Raw genomic sequence first — 27434 nt, 5'->3', positions numbered from 1 at the left:
GAGTGTGTGCATTCATGGGCATTTCATGTAGTCTTCATGCCTCTTTGTATCTTGTTTCCTAGACCGCACCCTGTTCTATATTTCCATTCAATATCATGTGATAGCTATGCAATCCGGAAACCGTCATCTGAAATCATGGGAAAGTCGCACTTCAGCTGCAGTAGCTGTTTGTAGCTTATAGTATTAGTGATCTCTCAGCTCAGCTTCTTTGTGTATTGTTATATTGTATTAATAGCTGTTAGGTCCATGATGCTCAGGATGTGCTTTTATTCAAGACCATGTTGAAGGCAATGCACAGTATACATTTTAGTAACTACTTTGCTTTGATTTTTGGACAGGTTGTTTAAACATTTTCTTGCATGTGTTATTGTATACAGCATTTAATGTATAGTATATAAACTCATTCACTGTCATCTTTATAATCTTTAAAGGAGAACTATGGGGGTCAGTGCCCATAGTTCTCAGGGTAACGGGAGGACACAAACTAGCGTCCTCCCGTTACCCTAACCTCAGTATACCGCGAGCTACAGCTCGCGGTATACTGAGACGCCAGAGCGGATCCCGACTTAAGATGACGGGATCCGCCCAGCTGCGTGAGTGACAGCTGGCTCTGCCTATCTAGAGGCAGAGCCAGCTGTACCCTCCCCCGTCCGCTCCGCCAGTCAGCGCTGGCAGATGGGAGCGGGGAGAGGGGAATCCAGCCCCTCCCCCTGGCACGGCAGAGAGCCGTGACAGGATCGAGAGGCGAGCGAACCCGGTATGTGTTCGCTCACCTCCCGATCTACTGAGCCGACCTGTGACAGTCTCATTGTCACAGGTCGGCTAGAACTATGAGGGGAGTGAAAAGCACTCACCTCATAGTTCTCCTTTTTAATAGTGTCATTTTAAAAAGACATTTTCAATGTTTTTTTAATTATATGATCATTAAATAGGGCTTCAGCTAACGATTATTTTCATAAATGATTAGCCGATTTATTAACGTTGATCAGATAAAATAATTAAAACATTAAGTCATTTAAAATAAAATACACAAATGTAGCGTTACAAAGTTTATTTCAGAATAAAACGGTATGCACATTTTTTTGAAATCGTACTGCACTGGAACGCAGGGCATTGAGGTACCGTGCGATCAATTGAAATGAGTGGCACCGCAATGCACCTCCAGCAGCAAAATTTGTCAGGCCGAAACTTAAAATGACTTACAATACACTATAAAAAATGTTTATATACAGTAATACCTTGGTTTACGAGCATAATTTGTTCCGGCAGCAGGCTTGTAATCCAAAGCGCTTGTATATCAAAGTGAACTTCCCCGTAGAAAATAATGGAAATTCAGATGATTCGTTCCACATCCCAAAAATATTCATATACAATGATTACAATACTGTACTGTAATATAATACTGTACAAAATATAAAGAAAAATAAACCAATTACCGGTACCTTTTGTGGCTGGTGTGAGAGGGACAAGAGAGGGGAGGATTATTGTGTAGGACAACTTTCACTATCACTAACGGAATCACTGCCTTCTCTTGACTCAATGGAATCTTTTTCATTTCGTGAAACCTTAACAAGGAATCTTTTTCATTTCGTGAAACCTTAACAAGGAATCTAACCAATGTGACATTGCATTGTCGTTAAACAGACTCATCGCTCGCACTGCTACAGCCTTATTCGGGTGGCGCTTTTCTACAAAATTTTGCTCTTATTGCAAGACATTGCTTGTATATCAAGGCAAAATTTTTCTGAAATGTTTGCTTGTCTTGGAAAACGCTCTCAAACCAAGTTACTTGTAAACCAAGGTATTACTGTATATATATATATATATTAGACATTTTAATTTGTTTCATGGATTTAAAATATGAATTGTAGAACTCTTTAAGTCCAATATAATAAAATAACCAACCTTTTATTTAAAATGGCACACCAAAATGTTATTTTTAATTTTAGTTTCACTTTATTTTTTTAACTTTTTTTTCTACTTTATTGCTAGGAGCAATAGCCAGCCTGCTATTGGATATTTCAAACTGCAATAGCCAAGTGACTATTGCACCCTCTCCCTTGCCTGCTGTCAATCAGCAGAAGAGGGCTCTGAAGGAGTAAGTTCTCCATCAGGTCCTCCTCTGCTGATTGGCAGTGGGCGGGGGCAATAGCCAGCCTGCTATTGCATTTTAAAATATGCAATAGCGGGCTTGGTATGGCTCCCAGCCGCTAAATGGAGAGGAGAAACGGGGCGGCAGAGGAGGCACATGGACGGGGCTAAGGTGGGGTGGGGCTAGGGCGGAATGGCCCGGGCCAGAGGAGACACAAGGTGGCAGCAGAGGCACACCGGGGCAGCAGCAAAGGTACGGGGGATGCAGTCATATCGGTCTGGTGCTGGTGCACCCCACTGGTGCTGGCTGCAGTGGTCTGTGTCCCCACTGCCTCTGCTGATACAGGCGGGGAGAGCAGAAGGGATTGAATGGGACACAGACACAGCGGGGAGGAGAGCAGAGGGGCGGCAGCATATAATAATAATAAAGCAACTAATCGATGATGAGAATCATTGGCGATGATTCTCATTATCGATTTTATAATTTATTAGTTTGTTGTAGCCCTACATTAAAAAACCTGGTGATCTACTGTTCCTTGTTCAGGCATTTTCCGAGTGTCTCCCAATTGAGCTCCTGCATTAGGCTTCCAACAGAGACCACAAATGGCCCTTTTGTAGCTCATTGATGTTAAGCAAGCGTGTGTAGAACATGCAAAAAGATGACTAACACGTTTTTTAAGCGTTTCCTATTGAGGCTAGGTTCACACGTGTGTGATCCGTGACTGTGCGGCAATCATGCACGTAACCGTGCAGACATGTACCTTTTTTCTGCAATTGCCACTTGGATGTAACCCCATTGAAGTCAATGGGCCGCGTGACAATCGCTGTGTGCAATTGTGCACGGTTGCACAGTCCCGGGGCGCGTGTCCCTGGATCGCTCAGATGTGAACCTAGCCTGAATCTGTGGGGCCAAATTGAGCTATAATATGCCAATGCCTAATATGTACTTTTTTCCAGCGACAGGCATTATGCTTATTGCGACAAAACGCTCAGATGTGAACCGGGGGGGCATATTTTTTGATCGTTTAAGCCAGAAAAAGCGCTACAAAATGCTCAGTGTGAACCAGGCCTGAAGTTGGTTGTGTGATACTTTAAGCAGCTTTTCTCTAATGTTTTGTTTATGGGGACGGTAATCTTTTCAGAAGCAAAAACGTCTATGTACAAGCCCTTTTATTATTTTTGATGGAAGGTACACCAGCACTGTTCTGTAGTTAGAAATCGTTGATGGATAATTAGGTTTCACTGACATGAAAGTTTAAAGTGACATTAAAGTCAAAAATATTTCCCCCCAATGTTAATTAAAGCACTTACCTTAAATTATGTTTCCTTATCCGATCTTCTTTCCTGTCCTTTTCGCTGCTGCGGGTCTCCGATCCAGCGCTGACTCCTCTGTCCTAGCTGGCACTTTCTGTCCCACGGTGTCTGCATGCAGGTGCACCCATTCATAGACTTACCTTGTGTTTCTCCTCGCCTCTCGGCCGAAAATCTCAACTGCGCATGCGCCCGCCCCAAGATGCTTTGTGGCCGCCCGAGAATTTTTAGATTTATAGACATATGGACAAAAATATTTAGGCTTTACTTTCAATCATTCCTACACACTTGACTTTATCAGGCTGATACTATGGCTTCAGTAGTTTGAGATAGTGACCAGGAATTTCTTTTTCACTGTTGGCCACTCTGCGGCAATCATGCACGAAACCGTGCAGACATGTACCTTTTTTCTGCAATTGCCACGCGGCTGTAACCCCATTGAAGTCAATGGGGCCGCGCGGCAATCGCTGTGTGCAATTGTGCACAGTTGCACTATCCCGGGGCGCGTGTCCCTGGATCGCTCAGATGTGAACCTAGCCTGAATCTGTGGGGCCAAATTGTGATTGAGATTAGTGATGTCAATGATTGAAGCAAGAGAAAGCCAGGCAAATTATTATTATTATATGGGATTTATATATCGCCGACAGTTTGCGCAGGGCTTTACAATATAAGGAAGACATTACCCTGCCCGTGAGGGCTTACAATCTAAAAGGGAGGGAGAAGTGATACATGAGGAGGTAGCTGTGCGGGGATGAATTGTTCGAGACCATGATGGTTGAGCGGTTAGGTTGAGGTGGGATAGGCTTCCCTGAAGAGATGAGTCTTAAGGGATCACCTAAAGGCAGTCAGAGTGGGAGATAGTCAGACAGGTTGGAGTAAAGAGTTCCATAGCACTATTTTGACCGGACCGCAGGCATAATGTGCGGCCGATCGTATTGCGGCCGGAGGGTGTGGCTACGGTGCCATTCACGTGAATGGCCGGCCACACCCCCTCCTGCCCCACTAAAAGTGAGCCGGCCGCAGTGCGTTCGGGTCAGAACGCACTGCATCTAATGTGAACGGGCCCTCAACAATGCATGCGAGTATGGGGCCTTAGAACAGAGTGTAAATTTCTTTTAATATTTTAATTCTTTATAATATCCAGTATATTTAGTGTACACATCACTTTAGGCTGCCAGTTTGGAATATTTTATGGTTTTTCTTTTTTGCAGGCTTTAGCAGCGGAGCCTTTTCTTTGTGTTCTGGTGCACTTTGCTCTGTTCAGAAGGATGTGCTTTTTCTTATAAGGATACTATTTGTGTACTCCCACTGCTTTGCAGTCATATGAGGTCACGTCTCAATGGGGTAGAGATGGCTGTTCTGCATTGTGTGTGTCTTTCCTTCTTTTTTTTTTTATTTCAACATTGCAGTTCTCAGACGTCTAGTGTATTCTTTTCCTTTAGCACACAGTTGCTAAATATGTAAACAAGAATGATTGTGTAGAATTTAGGACGCGTTATATGCTATACTATATGTTTTGTAAAATATAGTAAGACGATGCTTTGCATAGACAATCTTAGAAATAAATTAACTTGCTGTTGTGCTTCTCATTTTAGATACGAAAAAGAAAAGTAATTGTGTAGATGTTCTATGTATATACGTATATCTTGCAGTATACTAGTTGCTGTGGCTCGGCGCGCAGTGTTTCATTTCAGTCCCTCCCACCTTCTAGGATCAGAACATTCTGTTAATTAGGGGAGTCAGTTCTGACAATCTGCTGATTGCATACATTTTTTAAATACTGTGCAGTTCAGCTGAGAAAGCATACCTGAGCTGCTGTACATGATAACCTCTACTGCAGCATAAAGGCTTTTTGAATGAAAATAGTAGGCAAGAACATTGTCTACAACAGCCAGGAATGAGTTCCTTCTTTTCAAATCCTGGAAATAATAATAAAGTAAAATAATACACCCACACACAATCAACCTTTTTAGGCCTTGTTCACACCAAATGCAGAGCAGATCCGGTCAGTGGTCTTGCAGTGCAGTGGTTTTTGCCGCGTTTTTTTAAGTTTAACATTGGCTTTCAGGCACTTGTATGCGTTGTTGACGCGTTTTTGTTTGTATGCGTTTTTGATGCGTTCCAGAGCAGATCCAGATCAGGTAACATAGGGCTTGCCGCAGTTTTTTCACCTGCTCTGGATCTTGTTCACACCAAGCGCAGATCCAGAGCAGAGCAGGTGCAGACCGGATCAAAACTGCGTCCAATGTATTCCTATGGTATTTTGAGCTCCAGTTCACATTGCAGCGTGCAGATCCAGAGCAGGTGAAAAAACTGCAGCAAGCCCTATTTTACCTGCTCTGGAACGCATCAAAAACGCATGCAAGTGCCTAAAAGCCCATGTTAAACTTAAAGAATTTTTTTTTTTTTAACCAAAAACGGCCCGGAACGCATCAAAAACGCGGCACAACCCACTGCACTGCGTGTGCAGAAACCTGACCGGATCTGCTCTGCATTTGGTGTGAACAAGGCCTTAGAGGCAATCATTGCAAATAAACAATTTCTGTAGCTTTCAATAAATGAGACCTCTTCACCTGCCAACAGGTAGTTTCACTCGCTCTTCTTGAGCAAACTGTCTCAGGTTTGAAGGGTCCCTTCGCCAAACTCCATGTTTTATTTTTAGAAGGCCACTTCAGAACAGTGCAGTCCTGATTTGTGCTTAACCATTCTTGGGTGATTTTAGTTGTGTTTTGGGTCATTATACTGTTGGAGAACCCACGACCTGTGGTTGAGACAAAGATTTTTAACACTGGGCAGTCAGTTTCGTTCGAGAATTCCTTGATAGTCTTGCCATTTCATTCTCTCTCCACAGACTCACAGTACACATGCTAGACACTTTGCTTTGGGTCCCCATCACTTAAGTTGGTAGTCCTATTGTTTGGCTTCTTGTCTGCACCCTGTGTTTTACAAAGTCTCTACCCCCCTGGTGCTTACCTTTTTTACATTCCCAGGATATCCCTGTTGTGGGAAATCTGGATAAATTCCTGTTGAGGGAGCATTCAGCACAGATTTTGACTGAATTGATCATCGAAAGGTGGAGGTCCTGGCATCCAGGTTCAACAAAGTGGGCAGGTTTGCCTCCAGGTGCAGAAATTCAATGGCAGTTGCAGTGGATGCTCTGGTGGCTGTGTGTGATCAGTACAGCCTACTCTATGCTTTTCCTTCCTGAAACTCCATAATCTGTGCTGCATGACTGAGATAGAGGGTATTTTGGTGATCCTCATAGCTATAGACTGGCCTAAGCAGATGTGGTACTCTGACCAAACCAGACTCTCTTCCACATCTTCAGTCCAAAGAACTGGTTTACCACACCGCTACTTTTGCTAGCATTAACAACATGGCTGTTAAAGCTCAGGACTTGAGGGATAGACCTCTGTGAATCAGTGATTCTCATTATGTTGAATCTAGGATGTCCACGTCTCAGAAGGTCTACCATACAAAAGTCCACGCATTGAAGAATTATAATTTTTTTTCTTTCATCCCAGAAAATATTCTGTGGGGCATGTCCTGGTCTTTTTACAATTGGGTCTGAACCAGCAATCACGGACCAGATCAGAGTGCTTGCGTTCTTGTTCCAGAGACTACTCACCTCTCATTCTTTGAGACTTTTTGTCCAGGGTCTCTTGTGCTTTTCCCCCATCTCTCACCCTGGAATATGAATTTAGTTCTCTAGGCACTTTAGCAGCTGCTCTTTGAACTTATTAGTGGTATTCCCCTTGTTACTCTTGCTAGGTTGTGTTCTTTGTTTCCATGACTGCTGCAAGGTGCTTGTCTGAGCTGACAGCATTGCAAATAACCTTTTGTGGTCTTGCAGAGTCAAGCTAGTGTTCAAACCTAGAGCTTCTTTCCTTCCAAAGGTGGTGTCATCTCTTCACCTCAACCAGATCATTGTTCTTTCAATCCTTCTTTCTGACTCTGGTACCTTTTTAGATTCCCTTTGGATGTTTGCTATAAGGGTTTACCTTATGGCCACTGCTTCCATGTGGAAGACTCACTCTGTCCCACATGGTCCCTAAAAAGGGAGCCCAGCTTCTCGCTCCACCATTTTATTGTAGCTCAGACAGACTTTTGTTCAAAAACCTATGGTCCTAAAGATCGAGTGTCACTCTTTCCTGCCAAGGTGTACTCTGGTAGATTGGTGAATGCTTTTTGAGCTCATCAATATCAGGCACTTGTTTCCCAGATTTGTAAGGCTGTCACCTGGACTTCTGCTCCTACGTTCTCAAGTTCTAACGGGTAGATGTTCAGGCCTCAGCTGTTGCCAGCATTGGGTATAAGGTTCTTCAGGAAGCTCTTTGACATCTAATGACAGCTTATTTTGTCAGCTAACCCTGCTGCCTGTTTACCTCTCCCTGAATGCAGGTTCGCTTTAGGAGTTAGGCTGCTATGGGAGCATTTATTCTCTAGTCAATTATACAAGTTCTGGGGCCCTGAAGCTGAACCTACTCATTGGTCACTGCTCCCGAAATATGCGGCACCTGTGAAAAAATTTCTACCGGATTTAGCTGTCAAGGAATTCTGTTTTGAGATGTATTTAAAATGAGACATTTCTGCTTCATTCCCAGAGTTGAAGCCATTTTATGTAGATATCTGTAGCCAATGAATGTAATGTTCAAGGATTAACATTTTCGAATGTAGTGACCTGTAAGTTCTATTATTCACAGAAACTGCTCTTTAAAGTGACATTAAAGACAACTTTTTTTTTCCCCTGACCTGAACGTTAATTAAAGCACTTACCTTAAATGATGTCTCTTAATCCGATCTTCTTCTTTCCTGATGTTTTCAGCCTTCTCTCCAGCGCTGGGGCGGGTGTCCGATCCATCGCTGACTCCTCTGGACTTGCTAGCACTTCCTGTCCCACGGTGTCTGCATGCGGGTGCACACGTCCATAGACTTACCTTGCGTTCCGGCCAAAAATGTGAAAAGCGCCCGCCCCAAGATCCTTTGCGGCCGCCCGAGAATTTTCACATTTTCGGACGGGAGCACGTGGGGAAGACACGGGTAAGTGCAAAAAAAACAAACTTTTTGCATATATCTACTGCTTGCTAGCAGTAGATATATGCAAAAAAAGCTGAGGGTTTAGAAACCCTTTAAGGTTTCTTAAAAACTAAAGCATACAAAGTATCCACAGGGAGTCGGGGCTTTTTTTTCTCTGCTAGATGGTGCATGCAGCAGAAGTTGTACTGGCAGAGTTTAGCATGAAGCTGCCAGCTTTTCCCATATGGTTTGCTCATGATTTATTAGTCGGTTTTGTACAATGTGACAGGAAAAATGTTACACGACATATGTAACTGTATTTTGGTAGCATTATATGTGAAATTGTAATCGCATTTCTGGATGTATGTATCCTGTCTCTTGCCTCTCCAATGAGCAACAGACTTTAGATGTTTGACATCATAGCTGAGTGGTTTAGCCCTGGACAAATTCTGAATACCAGGTTGCATTGGGCTATGCACACATTTCCTGGTGACATGTTAGATCTTTGGTTAATTTTCCACTGTAAATCTTGGTCTTTGGTAATATTCTCTGGCACCTGCACCATTTTGTGCCAGGCACCACACCACAGTGCACAGCATATTTGTGTGCCGTGGTGCACAAATACTTAGGTGTGCTGTGTACCTGCATTAAAATGAATGTTATTGCACTTCTATGGATTGTTGGCAATCTGTGGTCCTGCTAGTCTGAAAGGACCCTAATACAGAAAGTAGTTTAGGCCAGCTTTACAAATAAAATCCAGAAGATTCCTAGCCCACCAACCAGCTAGGCAGCAAAAAAAAACAAAGACTAATTACACTACAACTGCAGCAATGTAAAGGTAACCCTTGCAGTTTGGCTACCTCTGCACTGCAAGGGTTTACTGCTTATCTCTAGGCGCTGGCATTCAGAGGATATACTCATCGGATTCCTCAGTCTTGCAGCAGTGAGTGCTCACTTCCCCCTCAGCTCCAGCTTTGGTATATCCCTCGGTGTCTAACGCAGGTGAATGGACCTGCATTAGACATAATGACATCAGGGGGCATTAGGCTGCATGGACCGGTCTAGAAGTCAGGTGGGATTGAGGATCAGGTTAGTCATTTCTTTTCATTTTGTTTATTTGAGCCCCTAGACCAAAACGAGCAGTAAACGCTTGCAGCGTGCCTGAGGTTGCCCCACTGCAAGGATTATCGTTTTGCATTCCTGGAGTTCCTTAAAATCAGGCTCTAGTGTGAAATGCTGCAGTGGGCAGCTCTGGCACCAACATCATTCCATGGGTCTTAGTCCTTTAGGCATATTTCCCATTTTAATGTTTGGGCAAAAAACTCCATCTTCACCATGTCTGTGTGCGTCCTATATAGAGTTGCAGCCTCATGATTTGCTGTTAGTCAATTTGTTTACAAGCGGGTGTACCTAAAACTGTGACAGCTGTTCATTGAAAGCCTTACTTGAATGAAAATGAGGTCTCTACATTCTGCTCCATCTACTAGATAATTGTATTTTATTTTTCTTCCGGTTAGTGGATGTTCATATTTCATATTTCACATGAGTGAAATACTTGCATGCCACTCATGTAATTTTAATGGCGATCTTGGATATTGAATGCCAGGAAATGGCCAATTATGGTTGCACAGTACATGCTATAAATAGTTCCCAATAATTGAAACGGAGCCCATTCGAATGAGTTGGCAATGAAGATGAATAGCTTTGAGTTTGTAGTCTCCATTTTCAGGCCTTGTTCACACCAAATGCAGAGCAGATCCAGTCAGGTTTCTGCACACGCAGTGCAGTGGGTTGTGCTGCGTTTTTGATGCGTTCCGGGCCGCTTTTGCTAAAAACATTTTTTACAAGTTTAACATGGGCTTTCAGGCACTTGCATGCGTTTTTGATGCTTTCCAGAGCAAGTAAAATAGGGCTTGCCGCAGTTTTTTCACCTGCTCTGGATCTGCACGCTGCGATGTGAACTGGAGCTCAAAATACCATAGGAATACATTGGGCGCGGGTTTGATCCGGTCTGCACCTGCTCTGCTCTGGATGTGCTCCGCGCTTGGTGTGAACAAGCCCTCAATATTGGTGTTGAAGATTTTTTAGATGTAATCTCTTATGGAGAATCTTATGGTCAGTAAAGTTTAATTAACTGCACATTCACACAGGCATGCACACCAGAAGGGACAGGTGCGCTGTGTAATTGCATGCAGCCGTCTGTACATGCCTACAGTGGGACGCAGCTATGTTCCAACACGAACCTGCACATTCATGCGGATCCGGTTGCCCACACTTGCACACGCTGTCTGCGCCAAGTGCAGGCACCTGGACCTGCAAAGATGTACAGAGGGTTGCATGCATTTATACACCACACCTGGCCCTCCCGGGAGCGCGTCTCTGCACGAGCATGTGTAAATGAGCCCTAAACCTGAACTCCTGCCTTACCTTCCAGCTTGCAGAATTGTACAGGCTCCTGTTCCCCACTGAAGATGCTTACTCTGATCTCACTGCTCACTGAGCATCTCAGTGTGTTGGAAGCTCCAGCAAGTCAGTGCCCACCTCATTTCCCAGCTGGAGGATTTCAGACATCTAGCCCTTTGCCACCCAGCCTTACCGCCCCTGGGTCCACCTGTTTCATTCTTTGATTTTCAATCATAAAGGCTGAGCATTACATGTGGACATTACCTAGGAAGGTCTGCATGCAAATGCTACAATCTAGGACTGCCCACTCTGAGGCTATTTTCTTCAGCCATTTATTTAACTCTTTCGCTGCCACAAACAAATGTCATATGTCGCTGGCAGCGGGCCCCTTTAAACAGACTCTGTTTACATGTGTAAAGCCCACTTTCAGCTTAAGGCTGGGTTCACACCTAGGCATATTGAATATGCGCGTTTGTCGCGCCACGGTATTCGCGGTAAAAAAAGGGTGCCAAACGCGCGTTTCCGGGGGCTACCTGGCTGTATCCCATGCAAATGTGATCTATTTCAGTTTTTCCTTTTCCATACATTTGCAAACATTTCTAAAATTCTGCTTTCACTTTGTCATTATGGGGCACTGAGTGTAGATTGAGTTGGAAAAAAAAGAGAATGTACACAACTGTATTATCAGGCTGCAACATACCAAAATTGAAAAAAAGTGAAGGGGGGGGGTCTGAATACTCTCTAGATGCACTGAAAGGAAAACTGGAGCAGACTAAATCTGGAGCAGCTGTGAATGGCAACCAATCAGCGCCTCTCTCATTTTCAAATTTAACTGGAGGAGAGAAGCTGATTGGTTGCCATGCACAGCTGCTCCAGATTTTCTCTGCTCCAGTTTTGATAAATTCCCTTCACTGTGTTTTATTATATTTTGTAAACTTTTTTTTTTTCTTAATTGCCATCACATATGAGGCCTCACAAGCCCCCTATGCGATAGCATTCTAGTGGTGACAGGTACTCTAAGAATTAGACCCCTAGAGTCACCTTTTTACTCCAACAGGTACTTCCCCAGCTTCTGCAGCCGAGCGACAAAGTGATGATCGCTTCCAGCCCTATTCAGCAGAGGAGGATGTTCCCCGATCTCCTTCCCCGCTTCCTCCCAACATCTGTGATGCCAATCCCGGGCCTGCAGGAGAGGCAGAGAGAAAGGCACACTCCTCTCTATAGAAGGCTGCACAGCTGACGATGCAGACTGTATCGGAGCAAAAGCAATGATGTCGAAGGAACTGCCTGCAGAGCTTGGAGACGGGAGCAATGGGGGGAGAAGGGCCTTAGTAAGAGAGGTGACCAAGAACCCGGTCGTCACTGACTGAGCTCCAGAGATACTGTGTTGAGATGGGACAAAGTTCCAGAATGACAATCGTTACTGCAGCCCTCCACTGATCTGCCCTATATGGCAGAATGGCTAGGCGGAAGCCTCTCAGTGAAAAACGCATGAAAACTTCTTGGAGTTTGCAAAAAAGCACATGAAGGACTCTGACTGTGAGGAACAAGATTCTCTGGTCTGAGGAAATCAAGATTGAACTGTTTGGCCTCAATTCTAAATGTTGTGTCTGGAGGAAACCAGGCAAACCTGCCCAATACCATCCCAACAGTGAAGCATGGTGGTGGTGGCAGCATCATGCTATGGGGGTGTTTTTCAGCAGCAAAGTCTGGGAGCCTGGCCAGGGTTGAAGGAAAGCTGATGTCACAATATCCGGAAATCCGTACTGGATTTTCGCTTTGCTCCCTGTTTCTTGGCTGTCAGCCTATGGTGTCTCACAAGGCTGCAGCCAATCTGCTCTCCTTCTCCCCTATTTAGGACTCCCTCACTTGTTGCTCTTGGTGCGAGCAACAAGTCTTTTGCCTTGTTCCGTACCCCTTGTGTCTCTGACTACCCCTGAGATCCTATTCCCTGCGCTTGCTATTGGATCCCGGTGCCTTTTTGGCTTCCCTCTACCAGCTGGTATCCCTGTTTGGCGTTATACCCTGCTTTGCTCCTTGCACCCCTACTATAGTATTTCAGTGGTTCCTTTAGTATATTGTTGCAGGCCTTAATTGTCTTCACCTGTGCGCCTCTCCAAACTGCCTTCATTGCCTTACTTCTACTGTGTTTTCCCTCCCCAGTCTTTGTCTGTTTGCTTCCTCCTATTTACTGCTTGTTGTACTTCTACTCCGTCACTTACCTTCCAGTGTATCTTCCTTTGCTTTGCTGTCACCCCTTTATTTCTGTGCTCCTCTCTTACCTGGTGGCTGTGTTGGATTCATCCTTGTCTGCACACCCCTGTGTGCATACATCCCTTTTGTGCTTCTTTGTGTACTTTTCTCTCTGTTATCCTGCTTCTTTGTATGCATGTGCCACGCACATCTCGTTTACTTTTGTACGTTGCACCTTCCTGCTCCTAGGTGTGCCTCTAAGCTGCTTACCCTTCCCTGGTGTCCTTGCTTATCTATTCTCTTCAGTATACTCTGCTGTTCTGCTGTGCGTTTGCACTTTTGCTTGAGACTTTCTCTCTCTCTCTCCCTCTTCCTGTCTTCCTCCTCCTTGGTTACAAGTTTCTTCCCTACCTGTTTGTATCCAGTTCCCCGCTGCTTCAACTAGTCCCTTGCGTCTGTGTGGGTGCGCTAGAGGGCCGCAACCTGGAAGGTGTCCAGCAGCCAATCATCCTCACCACTAGAGGCTCTGTCGAATACCTGGCCCTTCTTAGATTCTGCGCCTCTAGTGCGTCCTCAGAACGCACAGACCATTCGTTCCTCTCTCCCTGTGACCTACATCCCCGATATCCCGCCTCTTTGTGACTCCTACCAACTCCGCAAACACAGGAGCTCGTGTCTGGTCCCTAGACCGTGACAGCTGAATGGAGCACAGAGATGTTCTCAAAGGAAACCTGTTCCACAGCGTTCAGGACCTCAGACTGGGCTTAAAGTTTACCTTCCAACATGACAACCATCCTAAGCACACAGCCAAGACAACACAGGAGTTGCTTAGGGACAACTCTGTGAATGTCCTAGAATGGCCCACCCAGAACCCTGACTTGAAGCCTATTGAACATCTCTGGAGAGACTTGAAAATGGTTGTCCACTGACGGTCCCCATCCAACCTGACTGATCTTGAAAGGATTTGCAAAGAAGAATGGCAGAAAATCCCCCAATCTAGGTGCGCAAAGCTTGTCGCGTCATACCCAAAAAGACTGGAGGCTGTAATTACTGCCAAAGGTACTTAAACATACAGACCCTTTACTCCGTACTTTGTTGAAGTACATGTGATATTTCAGTTTTTTTTTTTTTAATTTACAGACTAGGGCTGCAGCTAACGATTATTTTCATCATCGATTAGTTGGCTGATTATTAAGTTCGATTAATCGGTTAATCGGATAAAAAAGAAAAAAAAAGGCTCCAGTGATGGACTACTAGTTTGTATTGAGATTGTAGTCCATCACCGGAGCAAGCTTGGCGCGGTGGAAGTAAAAAAAAAGTGTGGTGTGCAATATAGTACATTATACAGCGGCGCAGTGCAGAATACCAGCAGCTATAGAGGAATGTAGCAATAGTACATTATACTATAATGTACTATTGCTGGGATTTGTAGTCCTCTGTAGCTGGCGTTATTCTCCATTGCGCTGTATATAATGTATTATTGCTGGGATTTGTAGTCCTCCATAGCTGGTGGTATTCTCCATTGCGCTGTATAATGATTATACTGCGCAATGCAGATTACCACTGACCAGTTATAGAGGAACTACAAATCCCAGCAATAATACATTATACAGCGCAATGGAGAATACCACCAGCTATAGGAGGAACAACAAGTCCCAGCAATAGTACATTATACAGGGTGTTTAATATATTATTGCTGGGATTTGTTGTTCCTCTATAGCTGCTGGTGTTCTACAGTGTGCCGCTTTTTTTTTTTTAAACAGGAAACATTAAAACAGGTCCCCCTTACCTGTTTCTGAACCCTTGTAAGTCGCGGCGGCGTGCTCTGCGGGCGTGTGTCCGGCTTGTGTGGTGGGCGTGGCATACGCGGCGTGGTCGTGGCGTCCGCGGCGTGCGTAGCGTAACTCGTACCTGTTCCACCATAGCACCCCTGTACTCCTGTTCCACAACGGCACCCCCACACAACTATTCCACCATTGCACGCCAATACACCTGTTCCTCGCTGCACCTTCATACACCTGTTCCACCGCTTCACACCCATACAACTGTTCCACACAGCACCCCCACACACCTATTCCACTACTGCACCCATACACCTGTTTCACACAGCACCCTTGTACACCTGTTCCACCACAGCACCCCCAAACACCTATTCCACCACATCACACTCATACACCTGTTCCACACTGCACCTCCATACCCCTTTTCCACCACCGCACCCCCGCACACCTGTTCCACCACTGCATCCCTGCACACCTATTCCACCACTGCACCCCCATACACCTGGTCCACACTGCACCCCCATACACCTGGTCCACCACTGCCTCTCCACACAGCTATTCCACACTGACACCTGGTCCACACTGCACCCCCACACACCTGGTCCACACTGCACCCCCATACACCTATTCCACCACTGCATCCCTGCACACCTGTTCCACCACTGCATCCCTGCACACCTGTTCCACCACTGCACCCCCATACACCTGGTCCACACTGCACCCCCATACACCTATTCCACCACTGCCTCTCCACACAGCTGTTACACACTGACACCTGGTCCACACTGCACCCCCATACACCTGGTCCACACTGCACCCCCATACACCTATTCCACCACTGCCTCTCCACACAGCTGTTCCACACTGACACCCGTTCCACCACAGCACCCCCCACACACCCGTTCCACCACAGCACCCCCCACACCCCCGTTCCACACTGCACCCCTGCACACCTATTCCACCACTATATCCCCGCACACCTGTTCCACACTGCAGCTCCGTACAGCTATTCCACCACTGACTTGCTTTCAGAAGGTGGGCCCTCGATTGTCAGCGGGCCAGCGACGGGTGAGGGAGATCGCGCCGAGGAGAGCAGCGGCGTGCCCGGCTTCAGCGTGCGGTGGGCGTGGCTTACGCGGCCTGTGCCGTGGGCACGGCGGCCGCAACGGGAGCAGCGTGTGACGCGCGGCTCAGGCTGCATGTGGAGCCCCGAACAGGCAAATCAATCGATAGCCGACGAATCGACGATCGAAAACGTTGCCAACGTTTTCAATCGTCGATTTTAATCGACTAAATCGATTAACGGTTGCAGCTCTATTACAGACATTTCTAAAATTCTGTTTTCACTTTGTCATTATGGGGTTCTGAGTGTAGATGAGAAAAAAATAAAAGAATTTAAACTAGTATCAGGCTGCAACATAACAGGATTGAAAAAAGCAAACTGGGTATGAATACTTTCTGAATGCACTGTAAAATGTAAAAAAAATTAAGTCTCCTGCCCCTGACACATATTAACGTAAACATGCGTTGGATGCGCCTATGTACGAAAGCGGTGCTTTTGCTACACTTGTTGGATATTGACGTGTGATCAATAATTCTAGGGCCAATATTCCCAGATCTCTAAACTGACGACGTGTACGGGCTTTCAAAGCATTGCCTATAGACCGTTCGGGGTACTGTGTTTTTTTCACCATTTCACGTACACACACAATTTTTACCTTGGCATGTTGGGTATCTGTTGTAAACATGTTTTTTATATTTTTTTTTCACAAATGGGTATTGTGTTTTTGGTCGCAAATTTACTAATGGTAGACAAAAGCCTTGGCAGTGAGAGTTTAATGGAAAATGCAGGCAAGATATAAATCAAAGCATTAAAAAAACCGAGACCCTGCACATCTAAGCGTAATACCATTTATTCAGTAAGAGTCGATATTAAAAACATCAATCTACTCACAAGTGTAGGCTGAATGACATCTTTTGACCTTCCCTTACATACTACAATTCCACAGAATAAATTTGCTTCCTGGTTTAAGTATAACAGCACCCGACTTGCACTCCTGTCACAAAGCCGGCCGCTGAAGGCCCCAACTGTTGGAGGAGCAGCCCCATAGGTGTTACCAGTGTGAGAAGGCTAAAGGACCATATTGGCTTTACTAAGTGCTGGGATCAAGAGCTTAGAAAGATCTAAATCCAGCCTGAATGTTTGCATGGGTTTTCTGCCCATTCTAAACTTTCTTTCTAATTTCCAAAATCCATGGAATCCAATTAGTTTGTCTTCCTCACCAACATGGTGTGAACAAGCCCTTAGGCCTCGTTCACACCAGATACAGTGCGTTCCCGCCCCATTTTGCCTAGAACACACTGCATCGCATTGCGGCCGGCTCACGATGTTGTGGCAGGAGGTGGCAGTACATTGAAGTGACTGGCACTGTAGCCATGCCCTTCGGCTGCACGGGATCGCAAGGCACATTATGCCTACATTCTGGTCCGAACAAAATAGTGCTTGCAGCCCCTCCTGCCCCACAACATAGTGATCCGCCCACAGTGTGATGCAGTGCGTTCTGCCCAGTATCTGGTATGAACTAGGCCTTAGGGAAACTGCAAGTGTGTGCCCACTGAAAATACAGTACTGTATATAGATAAGGACAACTTGCTTGACTCCAGATCCCAAACTAATGTTTCCTGTATTTAGAAATTGCAGTAGCCAACATCAACATAGTTTTCAGGCTAACTGAATGAGGACTTTGCTGGTTTTGATGTCCAAAATGCAGAATTGCGACAGGCCACCTGATCTAATATTCAGATGAAATCAAATAATGTAGACCTAAAGCACTGTGTGATCCCATGGGTTAGCTTTTTCTGACTGATAGTCCTACTCGCCCAATCTCATTCTTTATAATGCCTTTCTAATTGTTTAAAGCAGATCTAAACTTTGGCTTTGGTTCCTCTTTAAGTTTAAATGGTTTAATCCAGGGGTGCCCATTAGGTAGATCGTGATCTACCAGTGGCTCTCAAAGCTGATGCTGGTAGATCACGAAGGGTGTGAGTGGTGGCCCCTTTATTCCATTTTGGTATATTTATTTAGCTGTGCACACATAATTACTTATTAGCCTGAGTCTGCTGAGCCAAGCTCCCTGGATACTGGTGGTTAAAGTGCTACGCATTACATCAAAGAATATTAGTTTACACAGCCTGTTGCACTACACTGTTTGCAAAATACAGCAAGGTGAGTGGGGAGAGAGGAGAGGCAGCCAGGAGAGAGAGAGGAGAGGCAGCCAGGAGAGAGAGAGGAGAGGCAGCCAGGAGAGAGAGGAGAGGCAGCCAGGAGAGAGAGGAGAGGCAGCCAGAGGAGAGAGAGAGAGGAGAGGCAGCCAGGAGAGAGAGGAGAGGCAGCCAGGAGAGAGAGAGAGGAGAGGCAGCCAGGAGAGAGAGAGAGAGGAGAGGCAGCCAGGAGAGAGAGAGAGGAGAGGCAGCCAGGAGAGAGAGAGAGAGAGGAGAGGCAGCCAGGAGAGAGCGAGGGAGGGTTTTTTTTCCGTTGGTAGATCTCATGTAGCTCCTCATTTGAAAAGTAGATCTTAACACAAAAATTGTGGGCACCCCTGGTTTAATCAATATTAAACACCCTTGAAAGTTATTAAAGATTCTGTTCTTCGTAAGTAATATATACGTCATTCTAGGATTTCTTGACCTATTTCAGACTTTTACCTCACCTCACTTTGCCTTATATTAAAATGAGCTGCTAATGTTTTGTTTCCTGTATTTAGAAATTGGCCAGCAAATAAACTTGCAGTATTGAAATATGTCAGTGTTGAATTTGTTCTTTGTCATCCATTAGGTTCCATTTTGGCTCGTCTGTCCTTTCTTTGCACATTTTCTGCCAGTCTTTATGCAATTGTAAAGCATTTAAGTGGGTTTTTATTGTGACATAGTTTGTAACATGAACATTAAGCCATGATCACAATGCTTGCAGGAACATTCTTCAGTTAGGCCCGGTTCACACCTAGGTGTTTTGTTGCACGTATTTGTCCACATTGAAACGCTCAAGAAATTAAATTTATTACTATAGCCCCCGTTCACACCTGAGCGTAGCGTCGCACGTGGTAAAACGCCTATTGCCAGAAAATGAACTTGAACTTTTTTTTTTTGGCAGATTTGTCCCATTGGCTTAATAGGAAATGTTTGGAAACGTGCAACACAATAATGTTGTGCGTTTGTTGTGCGAGTTTTACTCGCGTTACACTTTTACATCAATATGCTCACAAAAACGTGCGTCTTAATTTACACGAAAAATAACCGCTGGTAATCTGCACTTAAATGCTGTCGCCTAGGTGTGAATGAAGCTTTAAGTGATGCCCGAGCAGCAGTGAGAGGATTTTTTTAATGGGGTTGTCCAGTGAGCTATTTCAGTTGTTGGTAGATGATAGAATGGTTTCTTGCATCTCTTGGGGATTTAGATTTGAGATCCTTATGCTAGACTGGCTGTTCAGTGTTATATTATGTAGAATTCATCTGCAAGAATGGGAGCACACAACATTTCAAGGGGTGGGGGACAGAGCCAATATCATGGAAATGTTCTCTTGGAATACCAATGAGATACAAGAAACCCTTGGGTGACTGTTAGTAGTATTTACATTTAACTGGATATTTTATGTAAAACTGAAGACTTTTGCCACTCCATTCTGTTGAGCGCAAGAACACACTCTTAACATCTATACCAACAAGGGTAACCCAGTCCCATGACCTACTTGAGGACCTTTACCAACACATGGGGCAATTTAGACCACCAAAATCTACCTGTAACTTTATATGTTTTGGGTGACTTGGATCTCTAGCTAGACAACTACATTCATTGTTAGATTACATATATGTGAACTGGGGATTATGGGATGTTCACCCTCACTTCCTGTTCTGGTCACTGTTGTCTATCTTGGAGAGAAAAATGAAATTCAGAATTTGGCAGTTGTCATCGGATGAAAAGATGAGGGGACATTTCCTAACAGTTGAGGGAGATTCCCTCTCACTTCCTGTTATCTATGGTAACTATATTTTTGGTATATTAAAATATTCATATTTTTGGATTGATTACATTCCTGGACTAAAGGGTGTTGTTTTTACCTTTTTTGTCTGAAGTTCGACTTTAAGCAAAGTGTCTGACTATACGATGTTAATTGTCTTCACCCTGCCGTACTATTGTTGCAGACAGCTACCAAAAATTGCTGTGGAGTATAAACATGTAGGTGCAATCTCACTTTGCCTTATTGGTGTTTACATTTTAGTTAAAAATAACCTTTTATTCCCTTATGGATTTTAACCCACCAGTCCCAGTTTCCTGACATAAAAGTGCTTCACAAAGGAGGTAAAAGTTGTAAGGACAGAGTGTCTTGGCAAAGAAACCACTCGGCCAACAATTCAGACATAAGTAGTTTTAATGGAATTGTGAAAAGCTGCATATTATTCTTATACAGGATTTATATAGCGCCAACAGTTTGCACAGCACTTTACAATATAAGGAAGACATTACAATCACAATACAATTCAAGACAAGATGGTAAGGAGGGCCTTGCCCGTGACGGCTTACAGTCTAAAAGGGAGGTAGAAGTGATACATGAGGAGGCATTTAGAGGAACGCTTGAAGTTTAGTAAATCAATATTATTCTGTGAAAGTGAATTACCATTTATCTCTTCTTTTATTCTTTTGTGTTGATTCCATGCACCTAACCTTGATGTGCATCAAACATTTAAGTGTTTGATAGACATTCGTTTATACTAACAACCAATCAAGTTATACCGAAATGAAATGTTTAGACTGAAACCGAAAATATAAAATGTCAAGCCGAAACCGAAAATTACTTTTTTTTTTTTATTACTTTACTGCTATGGACTTTGGGGAAATATCAGAGGTCTATACAGACCCCTGATATTTCCCTTTTAAAGCCCATTTCCACCTTTTGCGGGGCATGTACTCCGTGTCTAGATGATGTCGGCATATGTAGACCCTGGATATAAACCATAGAGAATAAGATTGAGGACAAAGACTGAATTGTCAGCACTATATAAATACCAATAATGTAGCAGTGTGAAGGCACCACAGGACTACCAGATGCAAAATTATTTTTTCCCTATATCTATTAATGATTTTTATTACATATGTTGACTAAGGGCTTTTGTCGTATTTGCTGAGAGATCTGTTTTAATACCCATCAGGCATTATGTACTGTATATTGGTGAAATATTTAGGTAAATTAACTTTTGTACAGTTCAATGGTTTTGTTTGTTCCTATAAATGTCTGCTTTTCTTTTCAAGCCCCTTGTTTGTAACATGGAAGATAGGACGGGACAAGAGATTGCGTGGATGCATAGGAACCTTTTCTGCCATGAACCTGCATTCTGGTCTCAGGGAGTACACACTTACCAGGTAAAGGCAACTCATCTATCACTACCATCTTATACCACTTTTTTTTTATATAGATTGTTTTTTTGCAAAATAGTTTTGAGATGCTGAGGTGATATATTTTCCCAAATGTTTGTATTGTTTCAGCAGTAATCAGCAGTGGAGGGAACTGAAGGAGAAAGTTCTCCTTCAGGTCCTCATCTGCTGATGGACAGCAGGCAGTGAGTGGGTGCAATAGCCATCCTGGTATTGGCTATTTTAAATTGCAATAGCCAATAACAGGCTGGGTTTTGCGTCTGCCCACTGGCTGCTGTCAATCAGCAGAGTAGGGACCTGAAGGAGAAAGTTCACAGTGAAATATCAAGACTCAAGGAATTTTCTTTAGCAAAACGTACTGTCTAGTGTCTGAAAGCTTTGTCTCATTGAGGTAATGGGTCCTCCAACAGGATATTGGCCCAAAACACACAGCTAATAGCACCCAAGAATGGCTAAGGGCAAAGCATTACACTTTTCAGAAGTTGTCTTCTATGAGCCCAGATCTGAATCCTATTGAACATCTTTGGAAACATGCAGTATGGCTGCTACAGGTGATTTGGGTGACTGGCCCCCCAGATCACATTATTGGACAAGCATCGCCTGCTGAAAACAGTACCAAGATCTTGGCTGAAACAGCAGCCATGCTCTTGGTCTAACCACTTGTCATGGTCCTGAAGTTCTTTAAACATGAGATTTATAGTGAGGTAAAGTGGTCATGGGCCCACTAGGCCAGGAGCATATACATGACTGCTGTTTCCATTTATTTACAAGTTATGTACCCCTATTACATTCTAAACATAAAAATACAGAATGTATTTCTTTGTATATTTACTACTCTGCTACCTGCATTTGGAGTTTTTAGGCTTAAAGTGACATTAAACCCTCAGATTTTTTTTTACATAAAACAATACTGTAATGTGTGCCTTACTGTAATCCATGGTAGTTTCCCTTCTCTTTGCTGCTCTTTTTAAATCTATCTGTTCTCATGCTCTGCAGAAATTCTGTTTTGCAGAAGACTGCCTTGTCTGAGGAATAGATACATGGTGTCTGTGTATAGGCATGTAACCTGAGCCAGCACTACAGGAAGGGGCCCTGAGCTGAAAAGGGAAGTTCTCACCAAGCATGAGAAGACATGAGGATTTAAAAGGAAGAGCAGCAAAGAGAAGGGAAACAACCATGGATTACAGTAAGGCACACATTACAGTATTGGTTTATGATTTTTCCAAATGAATCTTGAGCTTACACTAGGAAGCATTTTGCCTTTAGCTTCAACTTCACTAGACCTAAGCAAAATCTGCATTTTACATATTGCATGCAGCTGTTCATACGTAGGTAGCCAGTTGGGCACTGTACAAGTTGAAAGCAGTTCAAGGGGTAGGACATGTCTACCCTGAACTTTCAGAAGCTCTTCTGTCAAATACTGTGTATTGATCAAAGACACGGGAGAAATTTATATGGACTGTAGCAAAAGACGGCATGCGTTGCAGCAGCCATACAAGTTCATTTCTCATAAAGGAATTGGCCTGCACTACAGTAGCTAATTTTTGATACAGTTTTAATATATTAGCTTAATAGTATGTTGTTGTGGCTGATGAATGATTTGCCTATCAGCAAGCCTCCCATTGCAAGGGTAGTAGGTAAGTTCTATTAAATTATAAACTGTTACTTTCCATAACTTATTTTATTGTATTCTCTTTTGAATTTGGCTGTAGTCATTTAAATAATAATTTTTCTTTATCATTTCAGTGCCCTTAAAGATAGCCGTTTTCCCCCAATGACGAGGGATGAGCTGCCACGGCTATTCTGCTCAGTGTCTCTGCTTACAAACTTTGAAGATGTATGTGATTACTTGGACTGGGAGGTAAGAAAAGCTGAGCAAGCTGCTTGCAGTGTGACTGTCACCAGTTTTGTCAATTGCTTTACAGTAGAGATGAGCGAATCAGTTCTGGAATTGCCTGACTAACTCAGTGAATCTGCATCAGTTCCGGTGTCCCTAAGCCCTGTACAATTCAATGTCCCTAACACAATCGCTTAAGCCTAGCAGTACATTTTTTTTTTTTTTTTTTCCTCTCGAGGTGTGGAGGTGAAGACCTGTTCAAATATAGACAGCATGTCACCTCCATATAGATGCTGTTGCAGATTTTCAGATATCCTGAAAGTCGGTCAGGTTTCCAAAGATTTAAATGAATACATCTTCTGCAATAGAAGACAGCATATACTTACACCCCATTCACACTGAGAGACGCTCAGGCCTGGTTCACACCTGGGCGTTTTACAGCGCGTTCCTACGCTCTGTAAAACGCTCAACATGTGAAAACCAATGATTGCCTATGGGCATGGTTCCCACCTGGGTGTTACAGCGCGTAGGAACGCGCTGCAAAACTCCCTACGCCCAAAGAAGTACAGGAGCTTCTTTGGGGCGTATTTGCCAAGCGTATGCGTATCCATTGGAATACAGCCAGGAAGCCCTCGGAAACACGTGTTTGTCGCACGGTTTTTTACCGGGAATCGTGGTAAAAACGTGCGGTACGAAACGCGCATATTCGATACGCCTAGGTGTGAACCCAGCCTTACGGTGAGTGGATTTCCGCGTGATCAATATAGCATGGCTTTCCCGGCGACAATAATGCGGCCTTCACTATTGGGCTGCATGCAAAAAGAGAGCAAAATCGCGCAACATCCGCGCAAAAAGGGTCCTGCACAGCGACGGGCTACAGGCGATATTGTGCGGTAGATTAAAAAAGCACCATTGAAAAGCATAGGACGTGCGAGATCTCGCGGCAAGACGTGCGATTTTCAAGCGGAAATCCGCTCAGTGTGAATGAGGCCTTAATACTCTGGCAGTCCATTTCTACTGCCTCTTAGTTCCTTTGCTGCAGCCTTGAAAAGTCTCTTCAGCACTTGACAATTTCAGGAATGTTGGATGCCTCTGTCCCCAGCTGCCAGCTAGATCCTTCCTCTGACTCCTAGGTCAGTGCGGAGTCCTGCAGTGACTAAGGGAGCCAGAGGAAACAACCAGCATGCGGCAGGGGACATTTGCATTTGAAATTCCTGGATTGACAAAGCTGGTTGGACGACTAGTGAAATGTCTTCAAGAAAAATGCAACAAGTCCAGTTGCCTTGACTTATTTTTTACAGATATACCATGACCTGGATGAAGGAGAACCTTCACAGACGCTCCCAGAAGTGTCAAGTGCTGAAGCGGCCTTCCAAGGTTGCAGCAATAGAATGGTGGAGAGACTGGAGGAACAGGTCACTGGAGATGTGAATATATGCTGTCTTTTAGTGCAGGGGATTGCAGTATTTAAACCTTTAGAGACCCGATTGAGTCTCAAACATTTACATGCAGGTTCACTCCCTCTGCCAAGATCCAGAGTGATTACTTTATCCTGCTTGGCCGGATTTCTGAAATTTAGTATTTCCTGCCGATCGAAAATGCATATTTAGAAGGGAAAAAAATAGACTGAAAAGGATCAGATTCACCCAGTTTGCAAATATGTGAATAGATGCGCTCACATCTATTCCAGATGTATGAATATGCAACCTGCTTAATATGGTTCAAACTGCTTAGCACCTCTTTGAGCTACTTGTCTGCTAAACTGGCTATACAAGACTTCAGTCAGACTGACGGAAAAATACATAGTTCCACAGTCTCCTCCTTTTTTTTAATTTGGTCAATCATGAAATTGTATGCTCACATGACTTGACAGCTGACTTCCCTCCTTAGGGTCTAGAGAGGAATAACCTAAAACAACGATGCATGTGTGTATATATAACATCTGTTCATTTCCTTTTCAGGGTGAGTAATGACATTCATTGTGTCTTTATGAAATGGTGGTGGTCATATGATTTGTAAAACTGAAATATGTTCTTATGACTGTTTGAGATGGGGATGAAACACATTTAAGTTTTAATTGGATGTGGCTGGTGATTGATTGTTTGTAGCTTTGTGTATATATGGCTTGAAAAATTACTTGGGGGAAGGCACTTCTGCCATTTCCACCAAAGTGTAACTTCCTCATACATGTACTAGTGGTTTACCATGGCAGTTCAACTAAGACAGAAAAAAAAAAGAATGTAAGAACAACTTTGCTCAACTCCAGACCTACTTGGAGTGAATGTATTTCCCCATCCAGCTCTTTCTTTGAGTCTGATTCCTTTTTCTCCACCCTGTAATATGCCCTTTCTTTCTACCTTTCCATTTCACAAGCGTCCTTTCCGTAACTTCTCACTCCTATACCTCTAGTCAGGAATCTGACTCTGCCTCTCTAGTTCCCCTCTCCCATGGTTGTCTTCACTGTACTCTCTCACCCAGATCCAGTGAACAAAAGGGAGGTGGAGTTGGAATCCTGCTATGCCCAAAAGCACTTTTCAAGTTCTTCACCTCAGTCTCTATCCCATCTCCTCTCAAGCTTACTGTATTTGTCCTTTTTCTTCAGTTTCTCCGAGGATTACTGTGATTGACATCCCATTTAGACACCAACTCCCAGCAAGTCTTAGTTTACTAGTGTTTTCAGGAAGGGTGACCTCTCTCTCCTGAGAGTTGGTTTCTGGTTTAATCTATTTCCACAACCTATCTAAAGAGAGATTTCCCTTCACTGTTTGCTTGTGGTGTTTTTGGCGACTGCTTCTGTAAAGTGGATACACTTTTCATCCTGTCTGAGGGCTCCCTGCATCTCAATCCACCATTGCAAGGTGAATTAGGCAGATCATCACGAAAGTTTATGCCTTAGAGGGCAGTGTCCCTCCCTTTCTGGTTAAGGCTCACTCAACTAGGTCTGTCTGTGCCTCTTGCTTCTTTCAGCAACAGGCGTTCATTTCTCAGATTTACAAGGCTGCCTAAATAAAAATGTAAATCAAGCACAATTTTGAACAGTCAAGGTAGTCTCTAATTGTGTTCTCGATTGTTCCGATGGCATTTTTCATACAAATCCTCATGAAAATCTACCCATATATATTACCTTACTGATGACAACCTTCTTGACCCCTTACTGTCTGACTTTTGCCCACAGTAGTCACCACCTTCTAAAAGTCTTGAACAACTTACTTACTGCTAAAACCAGTGGCCACTAATCTGTACTCAAAACCTTTCTGCTGCTTTTGATAAGCACCACCCATTCTTCCAAAAAAAATGTCACTCCCTTGGACTCCTACACTTTCCTGGGTATTCTATCTAAGCACACCTTTGCTGTTACCTACAACTTGATCTCTCCTTTTTGTGTAGGGGTCCCCCAAGGGTTTGTCCTCTGACCCCTTCTATTTTCCATCTGCACCTCCTATCTTCTTTGCCTTCCATAGCTTCCAATACCATCTAATGGCACCTGAATATCTCTCTACACCTCAGCTCACCACTTCAGTCTCCTTGCGCATTTCTAATTTACTAACAGACTTTATTCGTATGGATGTCACAACAACTTATCTAAAACCAACACCTTTCCTATTGAGATCATTAGCACAAAAATTAGTACCTCCCGTTATATCTGGGTTCTTGGTGAAATCCTGAACTTTGGCCTCTCCTTCAGGCCCCATATCCAATCACTGTCCAGATCTTCCTGCCTTGACAATTGACACCACCAAAGCTACTTACTCACTCCCTTTTCTCGCCTTGACTATTAAAACTCTTTCCTCATTGGCCTGCCTTTACATAGCTTCCCCCTGTCCCTTCAGCCTATCATGGATGCTGCTGCCAGACTTCTCCATCTTACCAGACACTCAGTGTTCATTGCCCCTCACTACCAATCCCCCCACTGGCTTCTGCTCGCCCAACTAATAGAAATTCAAATTACTAACATCATACAAAGCCTTCTACAGCTCTATCCTGAGCTACAAATACCTTCTCAACCTTTCAAAATGTTACCCAAACCATCCTCTTTACTCCTGCCAAGACCTCCTCTCTCACCTTCACCAACTTCTTTTATAATCACCTCCAGGACTTCACTAGAGCCTCTTCAACCTCTGGAAATTTCTGCCCCAATCTCTCCAGCTATCTCCAACCCTGTCCACCTATAGGCGATTCAGGGAAGCCTACCCTGCTTCTACTTAAACTGAATTTTTGTCTTCCATCAACTCACCTCCCCTACAGTTATTACATTTTGTATCACTTGCTCCTCCATTTTAGATTGTACTTTCTCACAAGCAGGGCCCTCCTTACCCTCTTGCCTTTTATTGAATTGTGACTGTACTGTCTACATTTATTTTGTTAAGCGCTGCAC

At 44.0% G+C, this 27434-nt stretch overlaps 1 protein-coding gene across 1 annotated transcript in view; it reads left to right on the top strand.

The window, feature by feature from the left end:
• The window catches only part of AMMECR1 (Alport syndrome, mental retardation, midface hypoplasia and elliptocytosis chromosomal region gene 1), a 55141-nt gene that overhangs the window by 11479 nt on the left and 16228 nt on the right, over positions 1 to 27434 (top strand). Inside the window, exons 2-3 of the mRNA XM_018568538.1 lie at positions 21100 to 21210; positions 22969 to 23083. Coding sequence (XP_018424040.1) covers positions 21100 to 21210; positions 22969 to 23083 — 226 coding nt within the window. The remainder of the gene's footprint in view (positions 1 to 21099; positions 21211 to 22968; positions 23084 to 27434) is intronic.

The sequence above is a fragment of the Nanorana parkeri genome, unplaced genomic scaffold (assembly GCF_000935625.1).
Source record: "Nanorana parkeri isolate BGI_ZX_2015 unplaced genomic scaffold, ASM93562v1 scaffold1203, whole genome shotgun sequence".
Classification (NCBI taxonomy): Eukaryota; Metazoa; Chordata; class Amphibia; order Anura; family Dicroglossidae; genus Nanorana; species Nanorana parkeri.
This window is presented reverse-complemented; position numbering and strand designations above follow the sequence as displayed.